Genomic DNA, 25,753 nt, shown 5'->3' on the forward strand with positions numbered 1-25,753 from the left:
ATTTAGGCTAACTTTCTTAATTTTACCCCTAGATCTGGACCTCCCAGACCACTTTTACAATGGGCGTGGACTAGCATATTTGTGAATGTGGGGAAAGGTTACATCTGTATTTTAATTTTGTGGTTTGGGACACTTTTCTCTAACAGGAATACTCTATTTCTATTCTTCTGCCTATGTCAGTAGACTGAAATTGTTTCATTGGGGGAAAATATTGACAATAGATACACTGGCAATAAAGCTGGAATCGTTTGATGTTATAAATTAGGAAAAACACAGTTTTATCTTAAACATTCACCATTCCTATATCTAAATTAATTATAACTGTGACAAAAAATGAACACTGTAGCTCCTTCGGCTGAAAAGGACATACTCTGGTTTAAACTTATATCTATTCCAGATGACTAAAGCCTAGTTTACATACAAGTTTTGTACCAATGTTACTATTTTGGTCAGCGGTGGGTTTTTTTTTTTTTTTTAACTGAAATAGTCCTCCCTATGGGGATTCAGCTGAACTGATATAAAGGTGCCTTATACTGATGTAGCTTATTCCCTTTCCCGTATTGGAATACCCATACCAATATATCTTTATATTCACAGAAGTATACCAAACTAGAGGGCTTGTGTTGCTTTAACTATGCAAGAAGAGTTAAAGTGGTATAGTGTAAACAAGGCCTTACTGCAGTGATCGGCAACCTTTGGCCGCGGGCTGTCAGGGAAATCCGCTGGGGGGCCGGGATGGTTTGTTTACCTGCAGCATCCACAGGTTCAGCAGATCGCAGCTCCCACTGGCTGTGGTTTGCCGTTCCAGGCCAATGGGGCTGCGGGAAGCGGCATGGGCCGAGGGATGTGCTGGCCACTGCTTCCTGCAGCCCGCATTGGGCTGGAATGGTGAACCGCAGCCAGTGGGAGCTGCAATCTGCCGAACCTGCGGACACTGCAGGTAAACAAACCATCCCGGCCAGCCAGCGAATTTCCCTGACGGCCCGCGTTCCAAAGGTTGCCGATCCCTGCCTTACTGTTGGTTGGCACTGTAACAGTTTTCAATTTGTAATCCAACAAAGCCCGTATAATAGTTACTAGATTGTATACATAAGGATACAGGATTATATACAATGGATGTAGTTAAAAAGATTTTCATTTACGGATTTTCTACCAGTTTGGAAGAAATTTCCTAGGCATAAAATGGTGAAAATTGCTATAAATGGTAGAAAGTTTTTAGGTATGACCATGTACACGAAGCAAGCCTTAGATCTGCTTAGGGTTGCCAGGCATCTGGTTGTCAGCTGGAATGCCTGGTTGAAAAGGGACCCTGGTGCCTCCAATCAGCACTGCTGATCGGGCCGTTAAAAAAGTCTGGTCGGCGGCACAGCAGGGCTAAGGCAGGCTCCCTGCCTGCCCTGGCTCTGCACAGCTCCCCGGAAGCAGCTTGCATGTCCCAGCAGCCTCTAGGCACAGGGACGATTAGGGAAGCTCCGTGTGCTGCCCCTGCCCCCAGTGCTGCCCCTGCCAGGAACAGAGCCAATGGGAGCTACGGGGGCAGTGCTAAGGGCCGCAGGGACATGCTGGCTGCTTTGGGATGTAGCGTGGAGCCAGGGAAGGCAGGCAGTGAGCCTGCCTTAGCCCCGCTGCGCCGCCGACCAGGAGCTGCCTGAGGTAAGCACTGCCCGGCCGGAGCCTGCACCCCGAACTCCCTCGTGCACCCCAACCCCCTGCCCCAGGTCGGAACTCCTTCCCGCACCTTAGCTGCATCCCAGACCCCGGACCCCCACCCCCTGCCCCAGGTTAGAACCCCCTCCCATGCCCTAACTCTCTCCCAGATCTTACACCCCCCCACCCGCACCCCAACCCCCTACCCCAGGTCAGAACCCCCTCCCCCAGCCCTGAGCCCCCTCTTGCACCCCAAATCCCTCATCCCTACCCCAGAGCCCACACCCCCAGCTGAAGCCTGCACCCCCTCCCGTACCCCAACCCCCTGCCCCAGCCCTGAGTCTGCTCCCACACTCCAAACCCCTTGGCCCCAGCCCAGAGCCCCCTTCTACACCCCAAACCTCTCATCCCCATCCCCACCCCAGAGCCTTCCCCCCCCACCCCAATTCCCTGGCCCAGGCCGGAGCCCCCTCCCACAACCTGAAACCTTCATTTCTGGCCCCACTCTGGAGCCCACACCCCCAGCTGGAGGCCTCACCCGCTCCCACACCCCAACTTCCTGCCCCAGCCCAGTGAAAGTGAGTGAGGGTGGGGGAGAGCGAGCGATGGAGGGAGGGGTCTGGATTGAGTGGGGGCGGGGCCTCAGAGAAGGGGCAGGGCAGGAGTGGGGCCTCAAGGAAGGGGCGGGGCAGGGTAAGGGAGTTTAGTTTTGTGCTGTTAGAAAGTTGGCAACCCTAAATCTGCTCAAGTCTTCACATAGTAACAAACATAACTGGTAATGTTTCTTTTAATGCAATGTAACAGAATCCCCTCCCCCCCTCCCCCCCAAGAGGCCCTCCACTTTTACTCTTAAGGCATCATTAAACAGGAGGGCATGCAGCTCTTAAAATCAATGAGAGGAGTCACTGTAATATAATGATACAATGCACTTCCTCCTACTAGGAAATGCAACACTCTCAGTTCCCGCTGACTTGAGAGTGGGGAATACCATCTAGAATCCTGAACTCCAATTATATGGTAATAGACTGCATTCATGTTAGGCCTAGCCACAAAGAGATTTTTATTAATCCAAACTATGTCTCATTTAAAATCCAAATAGTTCACTTACTTTTTCTAATGCATGCATGCTAAATACTGGACCATCATGTGCTTTGACAGTTTTTATGAGAAACAAATCTCTCCAGATACACACATCCCCAGTGGAAGTTCCAGAGAATGCCATCTCTTCAGTCCAGCCGTATACTGCACACATCATTGTATCAGTTCTTCCCATTGCACCTATGCAGCCCTTTCTCCCAATCAGTCCTCCCCCTGGTTTAGAATAAAAACAAGTAATCAAATGCTTGCATAACTATCACATTCAAAGGAATTTATAGGGCAACCTATCCAGAATAATAAATCTGTTTTCCTCTAGCCTAGGAATAAGCAAACTTTGAAGGTTCTTCACAAATCATTACTTCTCACCTTCCCCCACTTTTTGGCACATTTGAAGAAAAAAGAATGCATTTCACCTTTACGAATTCATTTTACATGCTACTTGAATCAGGAGTTGAATTTATATACACACACATGTAAACATGCATTCAGATATATCGGAGAGACAGTGTCTAAATACAGATCTTAATTTTCTGTCATATGATAGTATGATATAAAGATTTTAATGGAATGAGTGGGATGACCATATTACTCCAATGTAAAAACTTTAACCCTTACCAACACCTTATTTTCATGCTATATTTTTGGAGGAAAATTATTTTAGAACTTTGGCTTTAAAATCTGTGTTGATACAGTATCCTGTACTGGCCTATAAGTGACGGAAATGTTATTACCAATATATTTGAAAAGCCTCTAAAATGTATGTAAAATAGTTTCTGTATGTCAGGATGCCCATGTCCAGTATCTTGTGACCTGTCAGGTGTGAAAATGAGATGTGAATTTTCACAAAATTCTCACAGTAACTCCAAGTATGAGGCAACAGTGCCACCTAACAGATGAAGATCTAGGGATTTTTATATCTTCAAAGCACTGTGCTATGTCTTCAGTGACAAACCTCTGGATCTGTTTGCCAGCATTTGGCACTGATGAAGATTTCCCCCCAAACATGTACTTCAGTATCATGTGGTCTCAGGTCCGTCAGTTCCAGCTCTAGTTTCAGTAGTGGATCTTGACTTAGAATATAGTAGGACTGACCTATATCTCAGTGCTTATACTCACAATGATAAGTCTCCTTCACAATGACTATCTCTACACTTTCTACATGATACTGCCACTATGTGCATTCTTGAGTTTATGAAAAAGTGTGTATGGAGGATATGTCACAAGGGCCCCAATTTTGCCGACCCATCGGGAAGAGGTGATAGAGACAAGAAAGGCCATTTTCATTGATAAGTGAACGTAAGAACACGTCACCACTGGTTCAAACAGAGGTCTAGTAAGAGAGTGTAGAACAAGGCTGGGGTCGGATCTTGTATGTGGGGATAAATATTTCGGAGACCCTTCAGGAAACATTTTATGAATAGATGTGTGAAGATAGAATGGCTGTCTATTGTGGCAGTGAAAAGTGGCAATGGCTGCCAAATGCACACGAATGGAGCTGGTGGATAATCCCGACCATTTAAGGCTGGGGCGGGCAAAGTTTTTGACCTGAGGGCTGCATCGGGTTTCGTAAATTGTATAGAGGGCCGGTTAGGGGAGAGGGTTGTAGCCTGGCCCCCACCTCTTATCCTCCCCCCCGGGACTCCTGCCCCATCCAACCCCCCTGTTCCCTGACGGCCCCTCCCGGGACCCCTGCCCCATCCAACCACCCCTTCTCCCTGTCCCCTGACTGCCCCTGGAACCCCTGCCCCTGACTGCCCCCCACCACCCCATCCAATCCCCCTCCTTCCTGATTGCCCCCCCGGGACCCCTGCCCCCATTCAACCCCGTTCCCCCCCGACCCCTATCCACACCCCTGCCCCCTGACCACCGCCTCGAACTCCCCTGCCCTCTATCCAACACCCCCTGCTCCCTGCCCGCTTACTGCGCTGCCTGGCGCACCGGTGGCTGGCGGCGTTACAGCCACACTGCCCGGCTGGAGCCGGGCCACGCTGCCACTGCCACCATGCAGCACAGAGCACCAGGGCAGGCCCAGCTCTGCAACTGCGCTGCCCCAGGAGCTCACAGCCCTGCCGCCCAGAGCATTGCGCCGGTGGCAGAGCGAGCGAGCTGAGGCTGTGGGGGAGGGGGAACAGCAGGGGAGGGTCCGGGGGCTAGTCTCCCGGGGCATGAGCTCGGGGGCCGGGCAGGACGGTCCCGCAGGCCACCGTAGTTTGCCCACCTCTGATTTAAGGTGTAAAATATAGCCTAGGATAAGTGGTAGTTGAGCGCTTATTGCATCAACCTGATGGGAGGCGCACCAGCATTGGAACCTAGTCCATTTGTGACATTAAGTGCATCTAGTCGTTTTGCATCTGCTATTCAAGAGTATCTGTTTAACTGCATCTGAACAGGTTATTTCCAAATCCAAGAACCACGGAGGAGCCAGGCTTTGAGGTGGAGCATCTGTGGATTGGGATGGAGGATGTGACCCGCATCCTGTGAAATGAGTTTTGGAGCTGGATGGAGGAGATGGGTTGGCATACCATCATGCGAAAGAGGTAAGTATACCAGATCTGTTGTGGACATGTTGGCGCGATAAGGATGACATGGACTCAATCCCCCTGAATCTTGTGGAGTACTCAAAACAGAAAGGGGAAGGGAGGGAAGACATAGAGCAGTGGTGCATCCCATGTGATGAGGAATGTGTCTCCCAAAGACCTGTGTCCCAATCCCACTCTTGAGCAGAATTGAGGGCATCAGACATTTTGTGGTGTGGCAAAAAGGTCTACATTGGGGAATCCCCAGTGTTTGAAGATATGCTGAAGGATTTACTTATCCAGTTCCCAGTTGTGATCATGGAAGAATCTTCTGCTCAGTGAGTCCACAGTGATGTTCTGGTGTCCAGGGAGGTATGTGGCTGAGATGTTGATGTCATGTTGGATACACCATCTCCATAATTTCAGTGCCCCCGAGTATAAAGAGTGGGACCTTGCTCTGCCTTGTCTGTTGATGTAAAAACATGCAGACGATATTGTCTATCATGACTTTGATGGTGCGATATGCAATCAGTGGAAGGAAACATCAGCCTGTAGCTCTAGGAGGCTGATGTGTAGGGTAGATTTGGTTAAAGACCATCTTCCCTCCACTGTATGAGTGTGAAGGTGCATTCCCCGACCGATGAAGGAGGCGTCAGTTGTTAGAATCATGATTGGTGCTGGCTGAAGGAAATGAACCCCGACACCGATGTTCTTGGGCTGTGTCTACCAGAGTAGTGAGTCCTTGACCACCCTCGGCATGGATAACAGTTTGTATCTGTGAGGGACATATGCTGTACAGACATATACCTGAAGACATCGCATGTGTAATTATGTGTGCTTTATCCATGAATGGTGGCTGTCATGTGTCCTATTAGCTGGAGAGACATTCTGTTGGAAATCTGGGCACAGGCTTGCACCTTGGATACATGATCCACTATAGTCAAGAATGTGTGAGGCGGAAGGAAGGCTCTGTCTTGTATGGCATCTAGTTGTGCGGCGATGAACTCCAGGTGTTGTACTGGTATTAAAGTAGACTTCTCCAAGTTCACATGGAGGCCTAAATTCGTGAAAAGGTCCATTGAGACCTGGATGGCACGAAAAGTGTCAGCTTTGGATGACACCTTGAGGAGACAGTCGTCTATGTATGGAAAGATGACGACGCCTTCTTTACTTAGGGCTGGTCCACACTAAGCCCCCAGTTCGAACTAAGATACGCAACTTCAGCTAAGTGAATAACGTAGCTGAAGTCGAAGTATCTTCGTTCGAACTTAAAGGTACTTACCGCGGGTCCACACATGGCAGGCAGGCTCCCCCGTTGACTCCGCCTACTCCTCTCATGGAGCAGGATTACCGGTGTCGACGGCGAGCACTTCCGGGATCGATTTATCGCGTTTAGACAAGACGCGATAAATCGATCCCAGAAGATCGATTGCTTGCCGCCGAACCTGCGGGTAAGTATAGACGTACCCTTAGGTAGGCAGCAACTACCAAAAAGACTTTGGAGAACACACAAGGGGCTGTTGACAGTCCAAAAAGCAGTACCTTGTACTGATAATGATTGGCTCCCATGGTGAACCAGAGAAACCATCTGTGGGCCGGGTGTATTGTGAAATGGAAATACGCATCTTGGAGGTCAAGGGCCGAGAACCAGTCCCCTGTTCCAGTGCTGGGATAATGGTAGAGAAGGTAACCATCTTGAAGTGTTGAAGTTTGACAAACTTGTTTAGGTTTTGAAGGTCCAGGATCAGCCACCAGTTGCCGGATTTCTTCTGGATCAGAAAAAATGGGAATAGAAACTCATTCCTCTATGTTGGGAAGGGACCAGGTCTATGGCTCACAGGTGCAGAAGATGATTTATTTCTTCTCGTAAAATGGGTTCATGAGAGGGGTCCCTGAAGAGGGATGGGGAAAGAGGTGGGGGGGCAGGATAGATAGGAAAGGGATGGAGTATCCTTCCCTGATGATCTCTAGAACCCATATGTCTGAGGTGATTAGTCTCCAGGATGGAAAGAACGGAGCTAATCAGTCACCAAACTGGTGGGATGTCGAAGATGGTTGATATGACTGGAAAAGGGGGGAGGCTTCTTGAGGCCTTGACCACACCTTCAAAACTGTTGCTTGGCTGCAGGTGCTTGAGAGGTAGTCCCTTGAGGAGTGGCCTGTCTACATTTGGTAGGGGGCTTTTATTGTTGGCGCTGAGTGTCATAGTGCTGCTGAGGAGTGTACTGCGGTGGTCAGGATCGCAGGGGGAGATGATACTTTCATAGGTGTCTCTTTGGCACTGGTGTGTAAATACTAAGGAAGCGGCAAGTAGCTCGGCAGTCTTTAAGGGTGGGTAAGGGAATCAACCATATGCACCATGAATAGTTTGGGGCCCTCAAAGGGTAAGCCTTTAACTGGTTTGTACCTCCTTAGGAAAGCCTGAGAGGTGCAGTCATGGCGCCCACTTCATAACCATGCAGTTGCGATGGAGCGGGCGGTGATATCCGCAGAGTCTAATGAGGCCTATAGGGCTGTATGGGCCAAGAGGTGTCCCTCAGATATAAGCACCTGGAATTGTTCTTTCTTGGCCTCAGGAAGGTTATGGCCGTGTTCCTCTATTCTGGAGTAGTTGAGGTAGTTGTACTTGGCCATAAGAACCTCGTAATTAGCTATTCGAAATTGGATTGTGGCAGATGAATAAGTCTTGCGTCCAAATAAATTAAGCATTTCCAGTGTCTGTCCTGATGGGTAGATCAAGATTGATACTTGTCATCCTCTCTCTTGCACCATATTAACTACTAGAGAATTTGGGGTGGTATGCGAGAAAAGAAATTCCACAACTTTTGCAAGAGCATTTTTGTCTGCCCATTTTCAGGTTGGAGGGATGGTCACTGGGGTCTGTCAGAGCACTTTTGCAGGATTGAGAAGAACCTTGTTGATAGGTAGGGCAATTTTGGAGGAAGATAATGTGTGCAGGACATTGAGCAATTTATGCTGCTGATCTTTCACTTCCTCCAAAGGAATCTGTAGGGAGACTGCAATCCTGTGGAATAATTCGTGAATGTGTCTGAAGTTGTCAGCAGCAGTAGGAGGTGGGGGCATGATAGCCTCATTGGGGGAAGAAGAGGAGAAATATAATGTTGGTGGAGCTTCCTCCTCCTGTTCTTCCTCCTCATCCAGTACTGGGGGAGGTTCAGTCTCTGATGTGCGAGAGACCGATGGAGAAGGGAGAGGTATAGGTCTCCAGCTTTGCTCCACGGGAGGCTTCCTAAATTGTGCCCTGTGCATGTCCCAAGGGTCCCAATATGACCAATGTGGAGGGAGTGGAACATGTAGTTGCTTCCACAGTGGTCCATAACAGGACTGTGGTCCAGATGTGGATTGCAAATAGTGAGGATGTGTAGATGAAGCCTGTTTTGAATAAGAGGGTGTTATGCTTATACAAAGCTCACAAGATTTTTTATAGGGGAGAAGGCAATACGCCCCATTTATTGAGAATACAGCAGTTAGCATATGCTTTTTAGTTACACATACACACACGATGCACACTGTCCTGCCAGTCGATGTTATAGTTACCAGTCCAGATCAACCTAGTGGCCAGCTAGGTTGATCACTGGTAGGGGGGAGCCGGGTTCTGTCGGTCGTGACATATAATACATTTTTAGCAAGCAAACACAGGACAATATTAACACAACTAGTAATGGATGAAACATAATAGACAATGTTCCCTTAGAGGTTGTGGACCAGCCTGTAAAAACATTGTATTAATGATAGGCTGTTAGGGTTTTTTTAGATTTAGCAAGTTTTAGTAGGTTTTTATTGGCATGTAATATTTGAATGACACGCTTTTTGTGTGTGTGTTTGTTGTAAAAACTGAGTTACTTTTTTAGTTTATTTTATATATATGTTTTTAGTGATGTGTTTCTGTTGCATGGTTTTGTGGTGACAGGTAGGGACAAGCACACCCATTTTTGAGGGCTTTATTTTGTACATTTTTGGTTATTTAATATATATATTTTAAGCTTACTGACCTATAACCCGCAGTAGCCAAAAGGATTTTATGGTTAATTTTGGGAGCGGGCTTATTTTTTATATTTTTGTTTTAATAGATTGTTGGTGAGTAATTTTAATAATAATTTTACTTAATAACAAATTAGGCTTAATTATGCTGGAAACATATTTCATTTATTTATATTTGTAGGTGAATAAGGATTTTTTGTTGTTGCTTTAAAAGATGTGTTAATATTTGAACATTTTAGATATTACCCAAAACATTTTGTTTTTAAGTGATGCTAAACTAAGAATTTGCTTTTTAGTACATTTTATTGCTAAGGCAGTTTTATGTTTTATTTTTATTTGTTGTTTATATAGCAGCTAGAAGGTGTTGTTTAGCCACCAGTACATATTTTATGTTGCTTTTAGGTTTATTAGATTTATTTGTATTAAATTTATAGTATTATTTGCTTGTTTGTGAATGAGATTATTTGCAGTTGTGACAAGAAACAACTTATTTTTAATTACCTTTAGGTTTACAGTAATTATAATTTTTGCTTTAAAGCGAATTTTTTTTAATATGGTGTTTATGATATTTTGTTTGGTTTGGTTATTGGAGTGCTGACGTTTTTATTTAGGCTGTTATAATAGGAAGGGAGTAGGGTGAACATTTGGGTTTTAATTTAGATATGTTTAATTGAGTTTAATACATACTAATTTTTATTTGTATTAATAATGGATTTAATAAGACTTTTACTGGATTATTTTGAATTATTATTGTTGTTTTTTTTAATTGGGGTATTTTTTTTGAATGCATAGTTTTTGGTTTAGGTTTTGGTGCATGTGTTTGGGAACTATAGATTTAATTTATTACGGGGTACTGGATAGTATTTTACAATAACTGTTAGTGTGGTTTTTGTTTTAATAGGCTTATTTTATTGATATGGTAATTGTGGGTAGCTGGATCTTTAGGTGGTATTTTTATAGGGACTTTTTATTTTAACCTTTATTTTTTAGTGTTTTGGTATTTTTGTGGTGCTTATAAGGTGAACCTTAAGGTGGGGTTTTTTTTTTAGGCATATATATTGGTATTTTTTAAGGGTTTTAAGAGTTGGCTAGTATTTTTATTATACCATTTTTTGCGGATTATTGGATTATGGGTAGGAATTTATGATTGGTTGGCAGGGAGTGAATTATTTTTTTAATATTGGCTTATAAGGAGGGGTGCATTTTTTTTATGATTGCTTTAGTTATTTGGGCGCTAAAAGTTTTTAGAAGTAGGTAAAGCCAGATCTTATACTGGAGTTTTATTTTTTCTGGATTAAAATTGTGGTGGTTAAGCAGCACCTTGTGCTTAGGTTTTGGGGTGGGTTTTTTGGCAAAGAATTTAAACATTATTATTTATGTAAATAATTTAATTTGTGAAATATGTATTTATTTTATTTTTTATTTTTTTTTAATATGGTATAGTAATGGGCTAAGGCGGTTTACTATGGAGTAAGGGCTTATTTATTTTGATTTTAGTGAGTGATTTTTAATTTTATTTTGAGATATATTATTTGATTTTTTGTTTTTTATAGGGCTGTTTTTGTGGGGTTTTGTTTTTTGAATTTGTTGTTTATGTGTTTGATGGCCTGATTAACTCTATATTGAAGGGTGATTTAAAATTCTACTACTACAAGGGTGCGATGGAGCACTCCTCCTTCTCTTTTTCCTCCTCGTCACTGAGGAAGGAGGGTGCCCTTGTCAGGGGGAAAAGGGAGGAAGGTCATGAGTCCAGAGAGGAGGGTGGAAGTGGGAGGAGGTCATGTCTAAGCAGAGGTGACTCGGGCATGTCAGATACAAGCTGGTCTTTACTGTATCTAAATTCCTGGGGAGGAGGAAGGAGCATCATCAGCACTGGTAGATGACTGGGTGCCCAGGTGGAGCTGAAGACTTGGTTAGTGTCGAGGACTTGCTTGGTGCCGACGGCTTTGTTGGTGCTGAGGACTTGGTCAGTGCTGGCAGTTTTGGCGGGGCCAAGGACTTGATCTGTGTCGATGGTTTCAGCTGTGCTGAAAAGGACGTCATTGCCAGTGGTTTTGTCAGTGCCAAGCTCCTGAAGTCGGAATGTTGTGGTCTCCAGTGCCGAGAGATGGTGCTGAGGTCTGTAGCTCTGCCTGGTTAGGGTCCCTAGACTGCAGTTTCATGCCGGAACCAGAGGTAGTTGGGTTCTGGAGCTATGTCCCCTGTCAGATGATGTTGAGACAACTGACCTCACAGGGGAAGGTGTTCTGGCAAGCTGTGCCTTAGAGTGTGAGGAGGGAGCCTGTTTTCTTGTCAGAGCGAGAGAGAGACAACTTTCTCTTAGAGAGACGTGGGGAATGAGGATCAGCAGGTGACCTGGCAGAGTGTGAAAGCCACATAGGGGGAGAGTCCAGGTCCGATGCTGGGCGCTGTGATTTCTACATGAGGAGAAGTCATAACCGAATGTTCCAGTCTTTTCTGGCCCTGGCAGTCAAGTTGTGACAGTAGGAACACTTTTGTGGGATGTGTCCCTCTTCCAGACAGTGAACACACTGCTGGTGGCCGTCCATTACTGGAGGGCATTACAGCAAGAGATGCACCTCTTAAACCTGGGAGATCTGGTCATAAGGGTGAGGAAAAAAGCTTCCTGTTTGGAAGGGTGAGAAGCAGGGAAATGAAAATCTAATTGATGAGGTAAATATAAAGGTGAAACAAAAACAATTTTTTTTTTGATAAGAGGAAAGAAGAAGTTCTAAACTACACTAAAACTGACAGGTAAGGCACTACTCTAATGAGGGAAAAAGGAGAAGTGGGCTGTTCTGCGGATTCTGTCCCAAACCAAAGGCGGTAGAGAAGAATCTGGATGGGAGCAGGGGGCAGTCAGACAGCACAATAATATATATACGTCCCGCTCACGGCGCAAGAGAGGGGAGGTGCGAATGTGCAGTCTGACGGGCACTGCTGATGAAGAGCTCTGATCCCAGAGGCAGGGAGTGCTGCTGCACCTACAGTGGAGAACCCATAGGGACACTATTCAAAGAAGAGTTAATCTTCTCAGCAGCAGCCTGCCAGCATTTTAATAACTTTATTAAACAGCAGCCTACTGTGGCCTGGATTCAACCTGGCTAATTTCTTGGGCAGTCCATGACTGAGATGACTAGGGTGACTGTTTTCCTCGCAGTTAAATGTTCTATAGCTTTTAAGGATTAATTTTAAAATGAATGGGAAGGATTCACCCAAGCCAGTGTATTTTCAGAGGTCCTGTCAACACAGTAGTTTTCTCCAGCAAAGGAGGTAATCTTTTCAAAGACCCTTTTAGCTCCATATGCCTTTCAAGATCTGATACACTGGAGTTCAGAATACCATTTAGATGGTGTTTTTCCATTGCTCTAAATTAAACGTTTTCAAATAGATTAAACATGCATCTATTCTTTAACTTCTTGAGTTTTTGTAGTCATGTTTAGCAAAGACAGCTACACAAAGTATAATTAGTAGGTATATTCACTGCAAGAGCCTTGTCTGCAACCTTATTTGTGCCTCTTACAGGCGGACCTTAGATTATTAAAATTGCATTCCTTTGTGATTTAGATCAATATATCTCTATTTTATATATGTATCTATCTATGTATTTTACCCACTAAATATTGAAGGTCTGAAATTATTACCTTATCCTCTTTGGTATCACCTGAAAACTCTTTTGTATATGTTGAGTGGGATTTATTACATTATCCTAGAGCTGTGCATGAGATATTTTGAGCTATATAACTTTTGTGAAAGATATGGTATTTCCTGAAATACTCTTTAAACACCTTATGGTGTTAAATTTATGTAACTTCTTCATGGGCAGATGTGACAAACATTGCAACTCCATGCAGCATCTTTGGGGTCCATTGTTTTAAATGAATGGTTTACGTAGGACTGTTCTATTCCATGGGGAAGGGCTACCACAGCTCCTACAGGAACTAAAACAATAGGTGGTTAAGGCAAATCAGGCAGTTTGTAATCTCCCCAGAGAGATACCACCTCCTGGGGAGGCTCGCATATAGTAATTCAAACTAGATTCCACAGAGACCAACAGGCAAAGAAAAGACTATGGGATAAATAGCCTGAGTTTAAACTGACTCAGGGCCTTTCTTTCTGATCCAACAAATGGACAGGCCCTTCTGTCCAAGGGGTTCCAATTCTTCCTGGGAAAGGGTTGGAAGGACTTTGGCCTACTGGGGCCCCATAAGACATATGGGTGATCTCGGGTAAGCTTATTAACATGCATGCAGGTTCTTTTATTGTTTTTAATGTTTTCTCTGTAATACTTTCACCTTAAGAATAACTGTGCTTGCTTATAAAGGGCTGTGTGGTAACTTATAACTGCTACCAATTATGTTGTTCGTAGCCTTCAAAGAGAAAGCAAAGTGCAGACACTGGCCTGGTTAGGCAGTCTGGCTTGCTGGGACTATCACAGTGTAAGCAGGGAACTGTGTAGCCTGGAAAAGCCCCTGGTCAGGAGGGAGAGAGACGTGGGTCTCCACCCAGAGATGTGACAGCTGAGGAGCCTGGAGCCTCAGGGGTGCCTCAAGGGACCATGGAGGGGGAATATGGTGCAACTGCCCTAAATTGTGACAACTATTAATTGCATAACTATTATTTATAAAAACTAGACTAACCTCTCCCAGGCACCAGGAGGTAGCCCTGTTAGTCTGTATCCACAAAAACAACAAGGACTCCGGTAGCACCTTAAAGACTAACAGATTTATTTGGGCATAAGCTTTTGTGGGTAAAAAACCTCTGCATGCTGTACTACACCTAGCACAATGGGCAGATGATCTTTCTTGGGGTCTCTGACACTACCATAACAGAAATTAATTTTTATTATTAATAGGAGTTAGAGAGAACCTATTAATATATACATGTGTCAAAAATCATACAGAATGCATAATAATTACTATCTTAGATATAACAGAAAATGCTGCAGTTAAAAAACACACACAAAAACATGCCTTTCCTTACCTGCTCTACGCCAGAATTTCATGTGTTTAATTCCAGCTGTTATCAGTTTATCAGGCATATAAGGATTAATTTTAACAACAAAAATCTTATCTTTGCTTCCTCTGAAATAAAAAAGTAAAATATTTCACTACCTTTATACACAGACAAATGTATACAGTCATATTTTTCTGTCCGATTGTCCAGCTTACTAATGTCTATCTCACAAAACATTCCTATAGCTCTTAAAATTCTTTTATTAGGAGAAATAGGAAGGCAGGCCATTGAACTAAAGGTATTGAGTTCATTGCTATTTTTATCTCACTCTTAATTTGACAGTTTGCAGATTAGAAATCTGAAGAAACTGCTCTACTTCAGCAATCCACTCGACAGCATTTTCTTTGTAAAAGAATATACTTGACCCAAAATAATGCAATGATATTTATTCTTTCGGAATTAAGCCTTGATAGCAAATTAAGGGCTATAAGGTTACGTTAATTGCAGACCTTATCTACATCAGTTTCTCATTCTGAAAATCAATGACAACATCCATACACTTTTTACTGAACTTTTCCATCATTCTAGTGGACTTAAACAATAATGGGAATGACAATGTTTGTCACATCTATGTTACAATACCTATCTTCAGCAGTTTTTGAAAAAAAACCCTGTCATCTTTGTTTGCGGACACATTTTGTATTTCTTTCTGTTCCTAAATACAGACATACAATACACAGCTACAGGTGCTACTGTTTTGAAAGATCCTATCACTTTCAGCTATATTTCCTATGTAAGAGAAAATGATTTACCAGTAATTCTGCTTCTCTGAAAATATCATTTTGTAGGAGTCTCACTCATGGGTATTTGCTCCTTAGTGCAACAATGGGAGAACTCCTTTAGCTTGTAGCTTCTTAAGATTTTTTGACTCTGAGGGCACCACAAGCCAGTCCGTTACTAACCACATTACACCACAATCTGTCATGTATAAATGCTGTCCTTCAACACTGCAGCCAATTCCAATGACAGAGTTTGAGGTGAAGCTCCCCAGATAGAAAAGCCAATCCAAAATGATCAACATAAGATTAAAAAAGGGGTGCCGGGGGAGGGTGGGATCAGTAAAAAAAAGGTGCCAGAGAAAAACACCTGAGAAAAGGCTGAGGTGAACAGATGAAATCCTACAAAATGTAATCTACTTTGAAAATAAGTTATTGAGCATGACGAGTCTAAAACAGGAGTCCATTCTGGAGGTGAAATCCAAGCAATAAATGCTTAATATATTATGTGGAGTAGACTATGTATCTGCTTTGAGGTTTCTTAATGAAAATATACCTGAAGCAGGAGATGGTGACAGTGTTGCTTCAAAATGAGTGCTCCTTGACAACGCCTTTAGTATCAAGCAATCCTGGTGGTAGCAATGTAAAATGCAATCATATTGTCTTCTTAGTAATATACAGTACTGCCCAGTGAAGTGGCATCAAATGAAAAAGATGTGTGGACTTTCTTAAGGCTTTTGTCTTTTCCAAAAACAACACTAAGCACCTTCAGACATCAAGTGTAGGGAGAGGAGTATTCCGGAATGGACATGCAAAACACACTGGCAGGACAAACAGCTTATTAAAGTGGAATTCAGACACCAACTTAGAGAGCAACCTTCAATATGTCCACAGCACTGTCTTATCCTGGTAAAATATGGTACACATTGGGTCTGTTACAAGGGCTTTGCAAGGAAAACTCACTGCTACCAGGTAAAAATTACTTTCAATGTGAGAAACTTAAACTCACAGAGACTGAGTGGCTTAAAAGGAGCTTTCATCAGTTTTGTCATCTTGATATTATGGTAATATCCCATGACACAGGAGGCTTTTTAATCGGAGGTTTTAAAAGCCTCAAGACCTGCATGAACCTGACAAGGGACTGCATAGACATTGCACCGGTTGACCTTCAATTAGTTCACTATTGGCCAGAATGGCTACCAAATGTATCTGGATGTAGTTAGTCTTTCACTTAGGGCAGGTCTACACTACCCGCCTGAATCGGCGGGTAGAAATCGACCTCTCGGGGATCGATTTATCGCGTCCCGTCAGGACGCGACAATCGATCCCCGAATCGACGCTCTTACTCCACCAGCGAAGGTGGGAGTAAGAGCCGTCGACGGGAAGCCGCAGAGGTCGATTTTGCCGCCGTCCTCACAGCGGGGTAAGTCGGCTGCGATACGTCGAATTCAGCTACGCTATTCGCGTAGCTGAATTTGCGTATCCTAAATCGACCCCCCCTGTAGTGAAGACGTAGCCTTAGACAGGTGAAAAGACAAGTCAAGTAGCTTTTCTGGTGAGGACAAAGTGTCCACTCAGTCCTGTTTGCATGACACCACAGACCATTTTTTAACTGTAGGAACTGGAGTTGTAGGTGCTTCTCAAGTCTCCTTGGAAGCTCTCTACCAATATAGAACTGCCCTCATCTCCAGAATAATTATGTCCAAGTGCAGTTCCTATAGAGATAAAAATTCTCTGGGTGCGTAGTCCTCTGTATTGGCTCCCCATACCAGGTTAGACACATCTGTGGCTACTACAGTTTGGAGAGGAGGTATTTTAAAGTCAATTTGTAATTGGTGATTGTTCCTGAACTGTCAATGGGTCAGAGCAGCCTGGAGGCTGTCTGCCATCAGATGAGATGCGAAAGTTCCTGAAAGTTATTGGAACTGCAGGGTCTACTGAGCTTACCTCATATATAGAGCCCTACCAAATTCATGGCCATGAAAAACGCGTCACGGACCATGAAATCTGGTGTCCCCCCATGAAATCTGGTCTTTTGTTTACTTTTACTCTCTACTATACAGATTTCATTGGGGAGACCTGCATTTCTAAATTGGGGGTCCTGAACCAAAAGGGAGTTGCAGGGGGGTTGCAAGGTTATTTTAGGGGGGTCGTGGTATTACCATCCTTACTTCTGCACTGCCTTCATTGCTGGGCAGCCAGAGTGAGGTGGCTGTTGGCCGGGCGCTCAGCTCTGAAGGTAGCGCCCCGCCAGCCGCAGCATAAAAGTAAGCGTGGCAATACCATACCATGCCACCCTTACTCCTGTGCTACTGCCTTCAGAGCGGGGCGGCTGGAGGGTGGTGCTGCTGACTGAGTGAGGGTCCAGCTCAGCAGGCAGCAGCCTAGAAGTAAGGTTGGCAATACCATACCAATCCATCCTTACTTCTGCGCTGCTGCTCCAGTGGCTCTGCCTTAAGAGCTGGGATCCCGGCCAGAAGCCACTGCTCTCCAGCTGTCCAGCTCTGAAGGCAGCACAACTGCCAGCAGCAATGCAGAAGTAAGGGTAGAAGCACCGCAACCCCCATTACAATAACTTTGCGACCCCTTGACAACTCCTTTTTGGGTCAGGACCCCTACAATTACAACACTGTGAAATTTCAGATTTAAATAGGTGAAATCATGAAATATACGATTTTTAAAATCCTATGACCATGAAATTGACCAAAATGGACGGTGAATTTGGTAGGCTCCTACTCATATGCAAACATGTCCTGGACACCACGAATAGCGTTGCAGCCATGAGACCCAACATTAGTAGCATTGTCTAAACTGTTACCTGCTAGCTCTCTTGCTGATCCATTGCGCCCAACTGGGAATGTCTATGATCCTGTTCTAGAGAAGGAAAATTGATTTGAGCTGTCTAGTGGGGCTCCTGTATACTTCAATTGTCTGCGGGGGACTGTTGAAAATGTGGGTAGTTTATCACATATCCTAGTGACTCCATTCAGGTAGTGATATGGACTGTTCTTTCACATGATCCAAAGTAGGGTCCTTAATCAGCCAATCAGCCAACTTAGTGAATGTGCATGCTCCCAGACTGGGCAAGTAGGCAATGACTTTCATCAAGAATTTTGTGAACATACCCAGAATAGACACCAATTCAAGAGATAAGACAGTGAAGGAAGTGATGTTCCTTTACCTCATATCTGAATACTTGAAGAGCATTCTAAGGGGCTTGCAAGCATTTAGTTCTAGAGCACATAGCAATTAAACTTCATCTAAGAGAGTTGTAGTGGCTTCCAGGGTAACTAGCTAGAATTTTTTTTTGACCCAATACTGATTCAGTTCCCTGAGATCCAAGAAGGGCCAGAGATTTCCCATCTTTTTTCTGCCTGAAAGTATGTACAATAAAATCCTTTTCCTTCTTTTACTCAGTGGCCATGGCTTTAACGTTCTCTTTGCCAGGAGGGACAAGACTGCCTGTAGCAGCTCTTCTTCATATTGAGAAGCCTGAGAGCATTCTTGAGAATGAGGAGCACAATTTGGAAGACTTTCTGAGAACCATTTGTAGGGGGGCACCACCTCATCTGATGAGCTCAGTATCATCTCCTTCAAATACCAAGCCAGGTCAGCAATAATGTCAGGCAAAACAGGCACTGGGCCCTGCCACTCAGAAATTTTGACTGACTCGGGCTTTGGCACTCCAGGCCAGACTTGTGCCTTCCTAAGATGCCTGAAGGACAGCTTGTTGGACCTCCCCATATTTCCTCAGCACTTGGAATTACATTTCTAGACATATCTAGTACCTCTGCACATCATGAATGATGCCAATGCAGACAATATAACAAACATGGTCATCAGTTTTAAACACTGTTTTGCCACACCGGCCAAGTTTGAAACTGCAGAGCAGTCTTTTTAACTCCCTGTCTGCATACCTGAAATAAAAGAAAAGTGTTACCAGTGCACCAAAGGGAACCTCAGACCAAAAGACACAACAAGTGCTGAGCACCAAGATAGGTGTAGGAATGAGAAAGATGTCTTTATTACTTACAGCTCAGCACCTAACAAGCTTTGGCTTCGGAGTGCTGAGAACAGCAATGCAACAGAGCTAAGGTGCTAGCCAAAAGAAAACACATATATATGGTAAAAAGGCTCTATATTAATGGGTGGCACATAAAGCAATGTGCCAAAGTTCTGAGAAAATATGTACCAAATTATGACAAAAAGCAGAATCCAATGTGCCTGAGGCAAAAGACATCAGAAATTTAGAAATACTGTACTTCACCTGACTGAAAGGCAGAGTTGGATCCAGGAAAGAACACACAAAGAGCTTCAATGTTGTGTGCACAATAGGCACTGAATAAAAAATTTCAAATTTGTCCTATCCAGGGCCCCAGGAGATCTTCTGTTGTGGAATGAAAGCATGTAACTGTCACCCAGATTTTGTGTGTTAGAGTTAAAGAGTTGCTAATATTATCTGAACTGCAAAATAGAGAAATAACTATTTTGCGCATCAAAATTGTGAAAGTGGAAATACGAAGCATGTTTGTTTTTCCGGTTGCTGAAAGTATACTGTTGAGCGAACATTTCATTGTTCACATTTAGACACTAGATCAGCATTTTGAATTATTCATGAAGTTTTTGGACCAGTTACTGTAAGAGAGGGTTACTCACCTTGTGCAGTAACTGAGGTTCTTCAAGCTGGTTGTCCCTGCAGGTGCTCCACTTTAGGTGTCTTGATGCTCTGCGCTTGTATCAGATTTTTGGTAGCAGTGCCCGGTTGGGCTGCAGACACGCCGTAGCGGTCTCGCGCTGCTCCAAGCGGTTACATAGTGGTGCGCAGCCAACCATCCCCCTGTTCCTTCTCTACCTCAGAGGATCGGCCTGAAACTCAGAAGTAGAGAGGAAGTGGGAGGCTAGTAGAGCACCCACAGGGACAACCATCTCAAAGAACCTCAGTTACTGCACAAGGTGAGTAACCCTCTCTTCTTCTTCGAAGAGTGTCCCTGTGGGTGCTTCACTTTAGGTGACTGTTGAACAGTGCCCCTCAGTGGAGGAGAAGGGCTTTGGAGTTGGTCTGTTGACAGTGGATAACACTGTAAGTCCAAAGTGTGCATCTGATGCTGATTGTTGTTCTAAAGCACAGTGTTTAGTGAAAGTATGGACTGATGCCCATGGAGCTGCTCTACAAATGTCAGTGATAGGGACATTATTGAGAAAGGCCACAGATGCTGCCAGTGCTCTGGTGGAATGTATGCAAATTCCTGGTGGAGGTTGTAGATTGCTGTTTTGGTAGCACAAATGGATAAATCCTGATATCCACTTGGATAGTCTCTGTTTTGAGATGGGTTGACCCATCGAGCGTTCTGTTATGGAAACAAATAGTCTAGGTGATTTTCTAAATGTTTTTGTTTTTTCAATGTAGAAAGTTATTGCTCTACAAACATCCAATGTGTGGAGTGAGGCCTCCTCCCTGCCCATATGTGGTTTAGGAAAAAATACAGGTAAGTAAATGGGTTGGTTTAAATGAAAGGGGGAGGCGACTTTGGATATGAATTTAGGATGCAGTTATAGGATTACTTAATCTTTAAAGAATGTTGTATACGGTGGGTTTGCCATTAGGGCACCTAATTCTCCCACATATCTGGTGGACGTGATGGCAATGAGGAAAGCCACCTTCATGGATAAGTGCAACAAAGAGTAGGTTGCAAGGGGTTCAAACGGCTTTCCCAGGATTCCGCGTAGAACAAGGTTGAGGTCCCACATGAGTGTAGGGTTTCTTATTGTGGGTGTAACACAGCGCATCTGGCCCTCCTGGCTCCTGCCTCAGCTATGCTCAGATAAAGTCACTCAGAGACCCTGGGGTTCAGGAACCACTGGTGCTTTTATTTACAAGTTTGTGCTCCCACCACCTTCTCACCATACCGCTTACACAGCTCTCGGTTCCTTGTGGCTGAACCCAGGAGGGAAGGGCTTTCTCCCTGCCTAGACTCCCTCGCTCTCCTCCGTCCCAACATCCTGGCTTCCTTCTTCTCAGCCTCTTATATAGCCTTTGGCTAATTGGGCTGGCAGCTGGCTCTCATTCCTCAATTTGGGCAGGTTCTTTCCAGCCAGCTCCACTTTATTCACTTAAATGGGGCTGGCATGCAGGGGGCTGATTCTGCAGTATTTCTGCTCAGCACCTTGTCACAGTGGGATAAGTGTTTTCAATGCCTGTAAGGAAGCGCTTAATTGTCGGGAGAGCAAATATGGTGACCCTGTCCACCTTGTCATGGAAGGAGGTAATAACAGCCAAGTGTACTCTGATGGAGGTTGTGGATAGCCCCGATTTTTTAAGTCCTAGTATATTGTCCAGGATCCTCAGTAGTGGGGACGATCGTGGTAAGATCTGTTTATCTTGGCACCAGGTGCAGAACTGTTTCCACTTATGGATATATGTCTTTCTTGTACTTAGTCTCTGACTGTTCAGTAATATATCTTTCACTTCCTCTGAACAGGCCTTCTCAATCCAAGTCAGCCATGGAGTAACCAGGACTTGAGGTGGAGTACTGCAAGGTTGGGGTGACGGATACGTCCCACATCTTATGATAGAAGGTGAGGTACTAAGGGAAGGCTTTGAGGCGGTTTCACTGCCATCTGACACAAGTATGGGAACCATGTTTGTCCGGGCCATGTGGGGGCTCTGAGAATGACCTTGGATTTGTCCTGCTTGATCTTCTTAATGACGAGGCTTAGGAGTGGGGTTGGAGGAAATGCATACATCAATGGCGCCTCCCATTTTATAAGGAGAGTGTCGCCTAGGGAGTGGTGTCCCAATCCAGCTCTGGAGCAATATTGTGGCACTTGGCATTCTGAGCTGTTGCGAATAGATCTATGGTGGGGAACCCCCATAGTTTGAATATGGATTTGAGAATTCCAGGGTCCATCTCTCACTCGTGAGTTTGTGAAAAATCCCTGCTTAGTACATCTGCTGTTGTATTCTGACATCCCGGCAGATAGGATGCCGATATCTCTATGTTGTTGGTGATGCACCAATTCCAAATGCATATTGCCTCTGTACATAGGGAGTATGATTGTACTTCCCCTTGGTGGTTTATACTGTATAAAACATGCATGCTATATTGTCCGTAAGGATTTTAATGGCATTGTTCTTGATTAGAGGGAGAAAGTGGTCATATGCATTTTGGACTGCCCTTAGCTCCAGTAAGTTTATGTGCAGGTTGGACTCCGCTGGGAACCAGCGGCCTTGGACCGTATTGTTGCGTAGATGTGCCCCCCCACAACCTATTAGGGAAGCATCTGTCATGATTGTCAGGGTTGGAGTTCTTTGTTGGATAGGGCAGACATTCCTTAGTTGCCTCACCATGCCACGCAGAGTAAAAAACTCATTAACATGGTGGACGCATCTGTTGAGAGACTATCTGGCGGTATATTCACTGTTCAAAGCCAGACCTGGCAAGCATCTTATGTGGAGTCTGGCATGCTTGACCACAAACGTTGTTGCTGACATGTGCCCCAAGAGTTGTAAACATGTTTTAGCAGATGTTTGTGGGCTGTCCCTCAACATTGAAATTAGATTGACTAGAGTGAGGAAGCGTTGTTGGGGTAATGTTGCTGTTAGACAGTCAAGATAGGCGCCTGTGAATTCCAACTTTTGGACAGGAACCAGTGTAAACTTTTGCGTATTTATTTGCAACCCTAGGTTCGTGAAAAGGGTTATTGTGCTCTGCGTGGTGTTTATCGCTTCTTGACGTGTTGGTGCTCATAGGAGGCAATCGTCCAAGTATGGAAATATCATTACTCCGTGTCTGCGGAATTGAATTGCAACGACAGCGAGAACCTTGGGAAAAACCCTTGGGGCAGTGGATAGGCCGAAGGGTAGTACTCTGCATTGGAAATGCTGTTTCTCTTGGGTGAATCTCAAGAATCTTCTGTGTGACGGGCGGCTATTAATATGAAAATAAGCATCCTGTAGGTCAAGGGCCAAGAGCCAATCTCCCTTCTCTAATGCCGGAATTATTGTGGTTAGAGTCACCATTTTGATATATTCTCATGAATTTGTTGAGTTTTTGTAAATCCAGGATGGGTCTCCACCCACTGGTCTTTTTCTGAGTTAGAAAGTAGTGTGACTAAAAACCTCTTCCCCTGTATTGCGATGGTACAGGTTCCACGGCATCTATTTGTACAAGGTGGTTTATTTCCTGTTGTAACAGGTGCTTGTGAGAGGGGTCCCTGAAGAGGAACAGGAAAGGGGGGTGGGTAGGTGAGATAGAAATAAAGTGGATGGAGTAGCCCTTCTGGATAATCTCTAAAACCCATTTGTCTGTTGTGATGCTGTTCCAGACTGGGTAGTATGGTGACAGAGTCTCCGAATGGGCGGGGGACCTTTTCTGGTTCCAGAGTAAGAGAGTGTGGAGGTTTCGTGCCCTCGATCACACCTTCAAAATGATTGTCTAGAGGTGGATTACTAAGACATCGAAGGCTGATCTTGGTTCTGCCAACGTCTGTTCTTTGTTTACATCATTGGTCATACTGTCTTTGGAGCTGAGAGTATGGCGTAGACCAGAATCTCTGATTGTAAAACCTGCTCTGTTTCTTTTTGTTTGCAGATATGTAAATGCCAAGGGTTTTTAAGGTCGTCCTTGAGTCTTTTAGGGTATGTAATGAGACATCCGTTTTGTCTGCAAAGTTTCTGACCCTCGAAGGGTAAGTCTTTAACGGTTGCCCAGACCTCCCTTCGGAACTTGGAGAGGTGGAGCCAAGATGCACAGCGCATGACCATAGATGTTGCGATGGAACGTGCTGCCGTGTCTGCAGAGTCAAAGGAGGCCTGTAGGGCTATCCTGGCGATGAGAGACCCCTCAGAAATGTTTGCCTTATACTGTTCTATTTTGTCATTGGGTACATTTTCAATAAAAGTTGACATTTTGGAGAACAGACTGCATGTATATTTGGCCAGCAGGGTTGCGTAGTTGGCTATGCGGAACTGAAGTGTAGCTGAGGAATAAGCTTTCCACCCAAAAAGGTCCAGCCTTTTCCAATCCTTATCGTATGGGGTCGTTCGGGACTGGTGGTGTTTTCCCCTTTGGTTCACTGTCTCCACTACTAAGGAGTTTGGCATGGGGTGTGTAAATAGGAACTCAGCCCCTTTTTCTGGCACATAATATTTTTTGTCGGATCTTTTACATGAGGGTGGTGCTGTACAAGGTATCTGCCAGATTATTTTTGCAGGCTCCATGATTGCATAATTAATTGGCAGAGCTATCTTTGCTGATGGGTATGCCTGGAGTATGTATGAGAGCTTATGTTGGGCTTCTGGTAGCTGAGCCAACGAAATGTCTAGGGATTCAGCAACCCTGTTGAAGAAGTCCTGAAAGGATTTGAAATCATCCCCCATGGTGGGGGGGGGGTGGCATTATGGTTTCGTCCGATGACAACAAAGAGAGGTGAGTAGGCAGAAAAGTGTCATGCTCAGCTATGTCCTCAGGTTCCTCAGTGTCTTCCTCTTGTGTTTCCAAGGGTGCCAGAACAGTTGATGAAGGAGACCTGGCTGTTATGGATTTAGGGGAGCTGTGGTTTTGGGCCCTATACATTGCCCATGGATCCCAGTATGACCAGTTAGGTGGGAATGGTATGGGGGGTGGTGTCCATAGGTGACCACATCCTCGTATATCCACAGGTAGTTGGTGATGAGATGGTCCTGGCTTGGGTGAGGAGTGACAAGCAATATATATTACTGCATCATCCTCTTCTTCCTCATCACTAGAGATGGGGGGGCTGATCTGCAAGGAGAGTCAGCTGGCTTGGTACTAATCTGGATGAGGTACCCTCGGTGGCGAGTAAATATTCAGGTATTGAGGCCACTATCAGGTCTGCATGCCTCATGAATTACTGTGGAACCGTGAGGCTCGGTGCCGGAGACGACATGGTGGACCGCCTGGAAGCATGAGTTGAAGCTACCGGTGCCAAGGATTTAGGGCTGTGTGGCATAGGTACAGCAAGTGGCGCCACTGTACCACTCGGTGCCAAGATCTTCTTCGGCTCCGTGGGTGCCGAGCTGGAATGTTTCAGTTTAGTGTGTGAACCTCCTTTAGAGCTCACCTGCATAGGGTCTTTAGCTCTTCAGGAACTCTCTGTGCCAGACATTCCCGGTGCCTTGCGGTCTGGCACTCTCGGTGCCATCAATACCAGGGCAGATTTTTCAGTTGGAGATCGCTTTCTTTTAGGGGATTCTCCGTGCAGGGATGTCTGCGACCGCTTTTTGGTAGCCTTTCTAGGAATAGGCTCTTTGGCAGCTGTTATTGAAGTAGAGCAACCGTTGCCGGGGGGTGGCCTGGACTCGGGGTTTGAGACTGGCCTGAGGGATTTCTCCATCATGAGGAGCTTCAGTTGGAGATCTCTGACTTTTCTTGTCCTGGCTGTCAGCTTTCTGCGGTGTGGGCACTTTTGAGTAATGTGTCTCTCGCCGAGGAAGTGGACACACTGAGCCTGGCCATCAGAGACCAGTATGGAGAGTCTGCAAGTCAGGAAGCATTTAAAGCCAGGTGAGCTGGGCATGCCCGAGAGAGTCGGTCTCTTAGACAAAAACAGGGGTAAACCTGCCAGAGAGAAAGGGGTAGAAAGGGAAGGTAAAGGGAGACTTTTTTGTGTGAAAATTAAAGAAATTAGAGTAAGGTAAGGGGATAGGGAAGCTAACTACAACTAAGCTAACATTATCACTATGAACTATCTACTATAAATCTTATATGAGGTAAGAGAAGGTGCTGCTGATTGCTC

At 44.8% G+C, this 25,753-nt stretch overlaps 1 protein-coding gene across 2 annotated transcripts in view; it reads right to left on the minus strand.

Annotated features, from left to right (window-relative positions):
• The window catches only part of EML5 (EMAP like 5), a 294,191-nt gene that overhangs the window by 115,670 nt on the left and 152,768 nt on the right, over positions 1–25,753 (minus strand). For both annotated transcript variants that reach the window (XM_026651428.1, XM_026651427.1), the window contains exons 17-18: positions 14,247–14,347; positions 2,756–2,958 (exon numbers count right to left, since the gene is read on the minus strand). In XM_026651428.1, coding sequence (XP_026507213.1) covers positions 2,756–2,958; positions 14,247–14,347 — 304 coding nt within the window. The remainder of the gene's footprint in view (positions 1–2,755; positions 2,959–14,246; positions 14,348–25,753) is intronic.

The sequence above is a fragment of the Terrapene carolina genome, unplaced genomic scaffold (genome assembly GCF_002925995.2).
Source record: "Terrapene carolina triunguis isolate 2854851 unplaced genomic scaffold, T_m_triunguis-2.0 Scaffold96, whole genome shotgun sequence".
In the NCBI taxonomy this organism is placed as follows: Eukaryota; Metazoa; Chordata; order Testudines; family Emydidae; genus Terrapene; species Terrapene triunguis.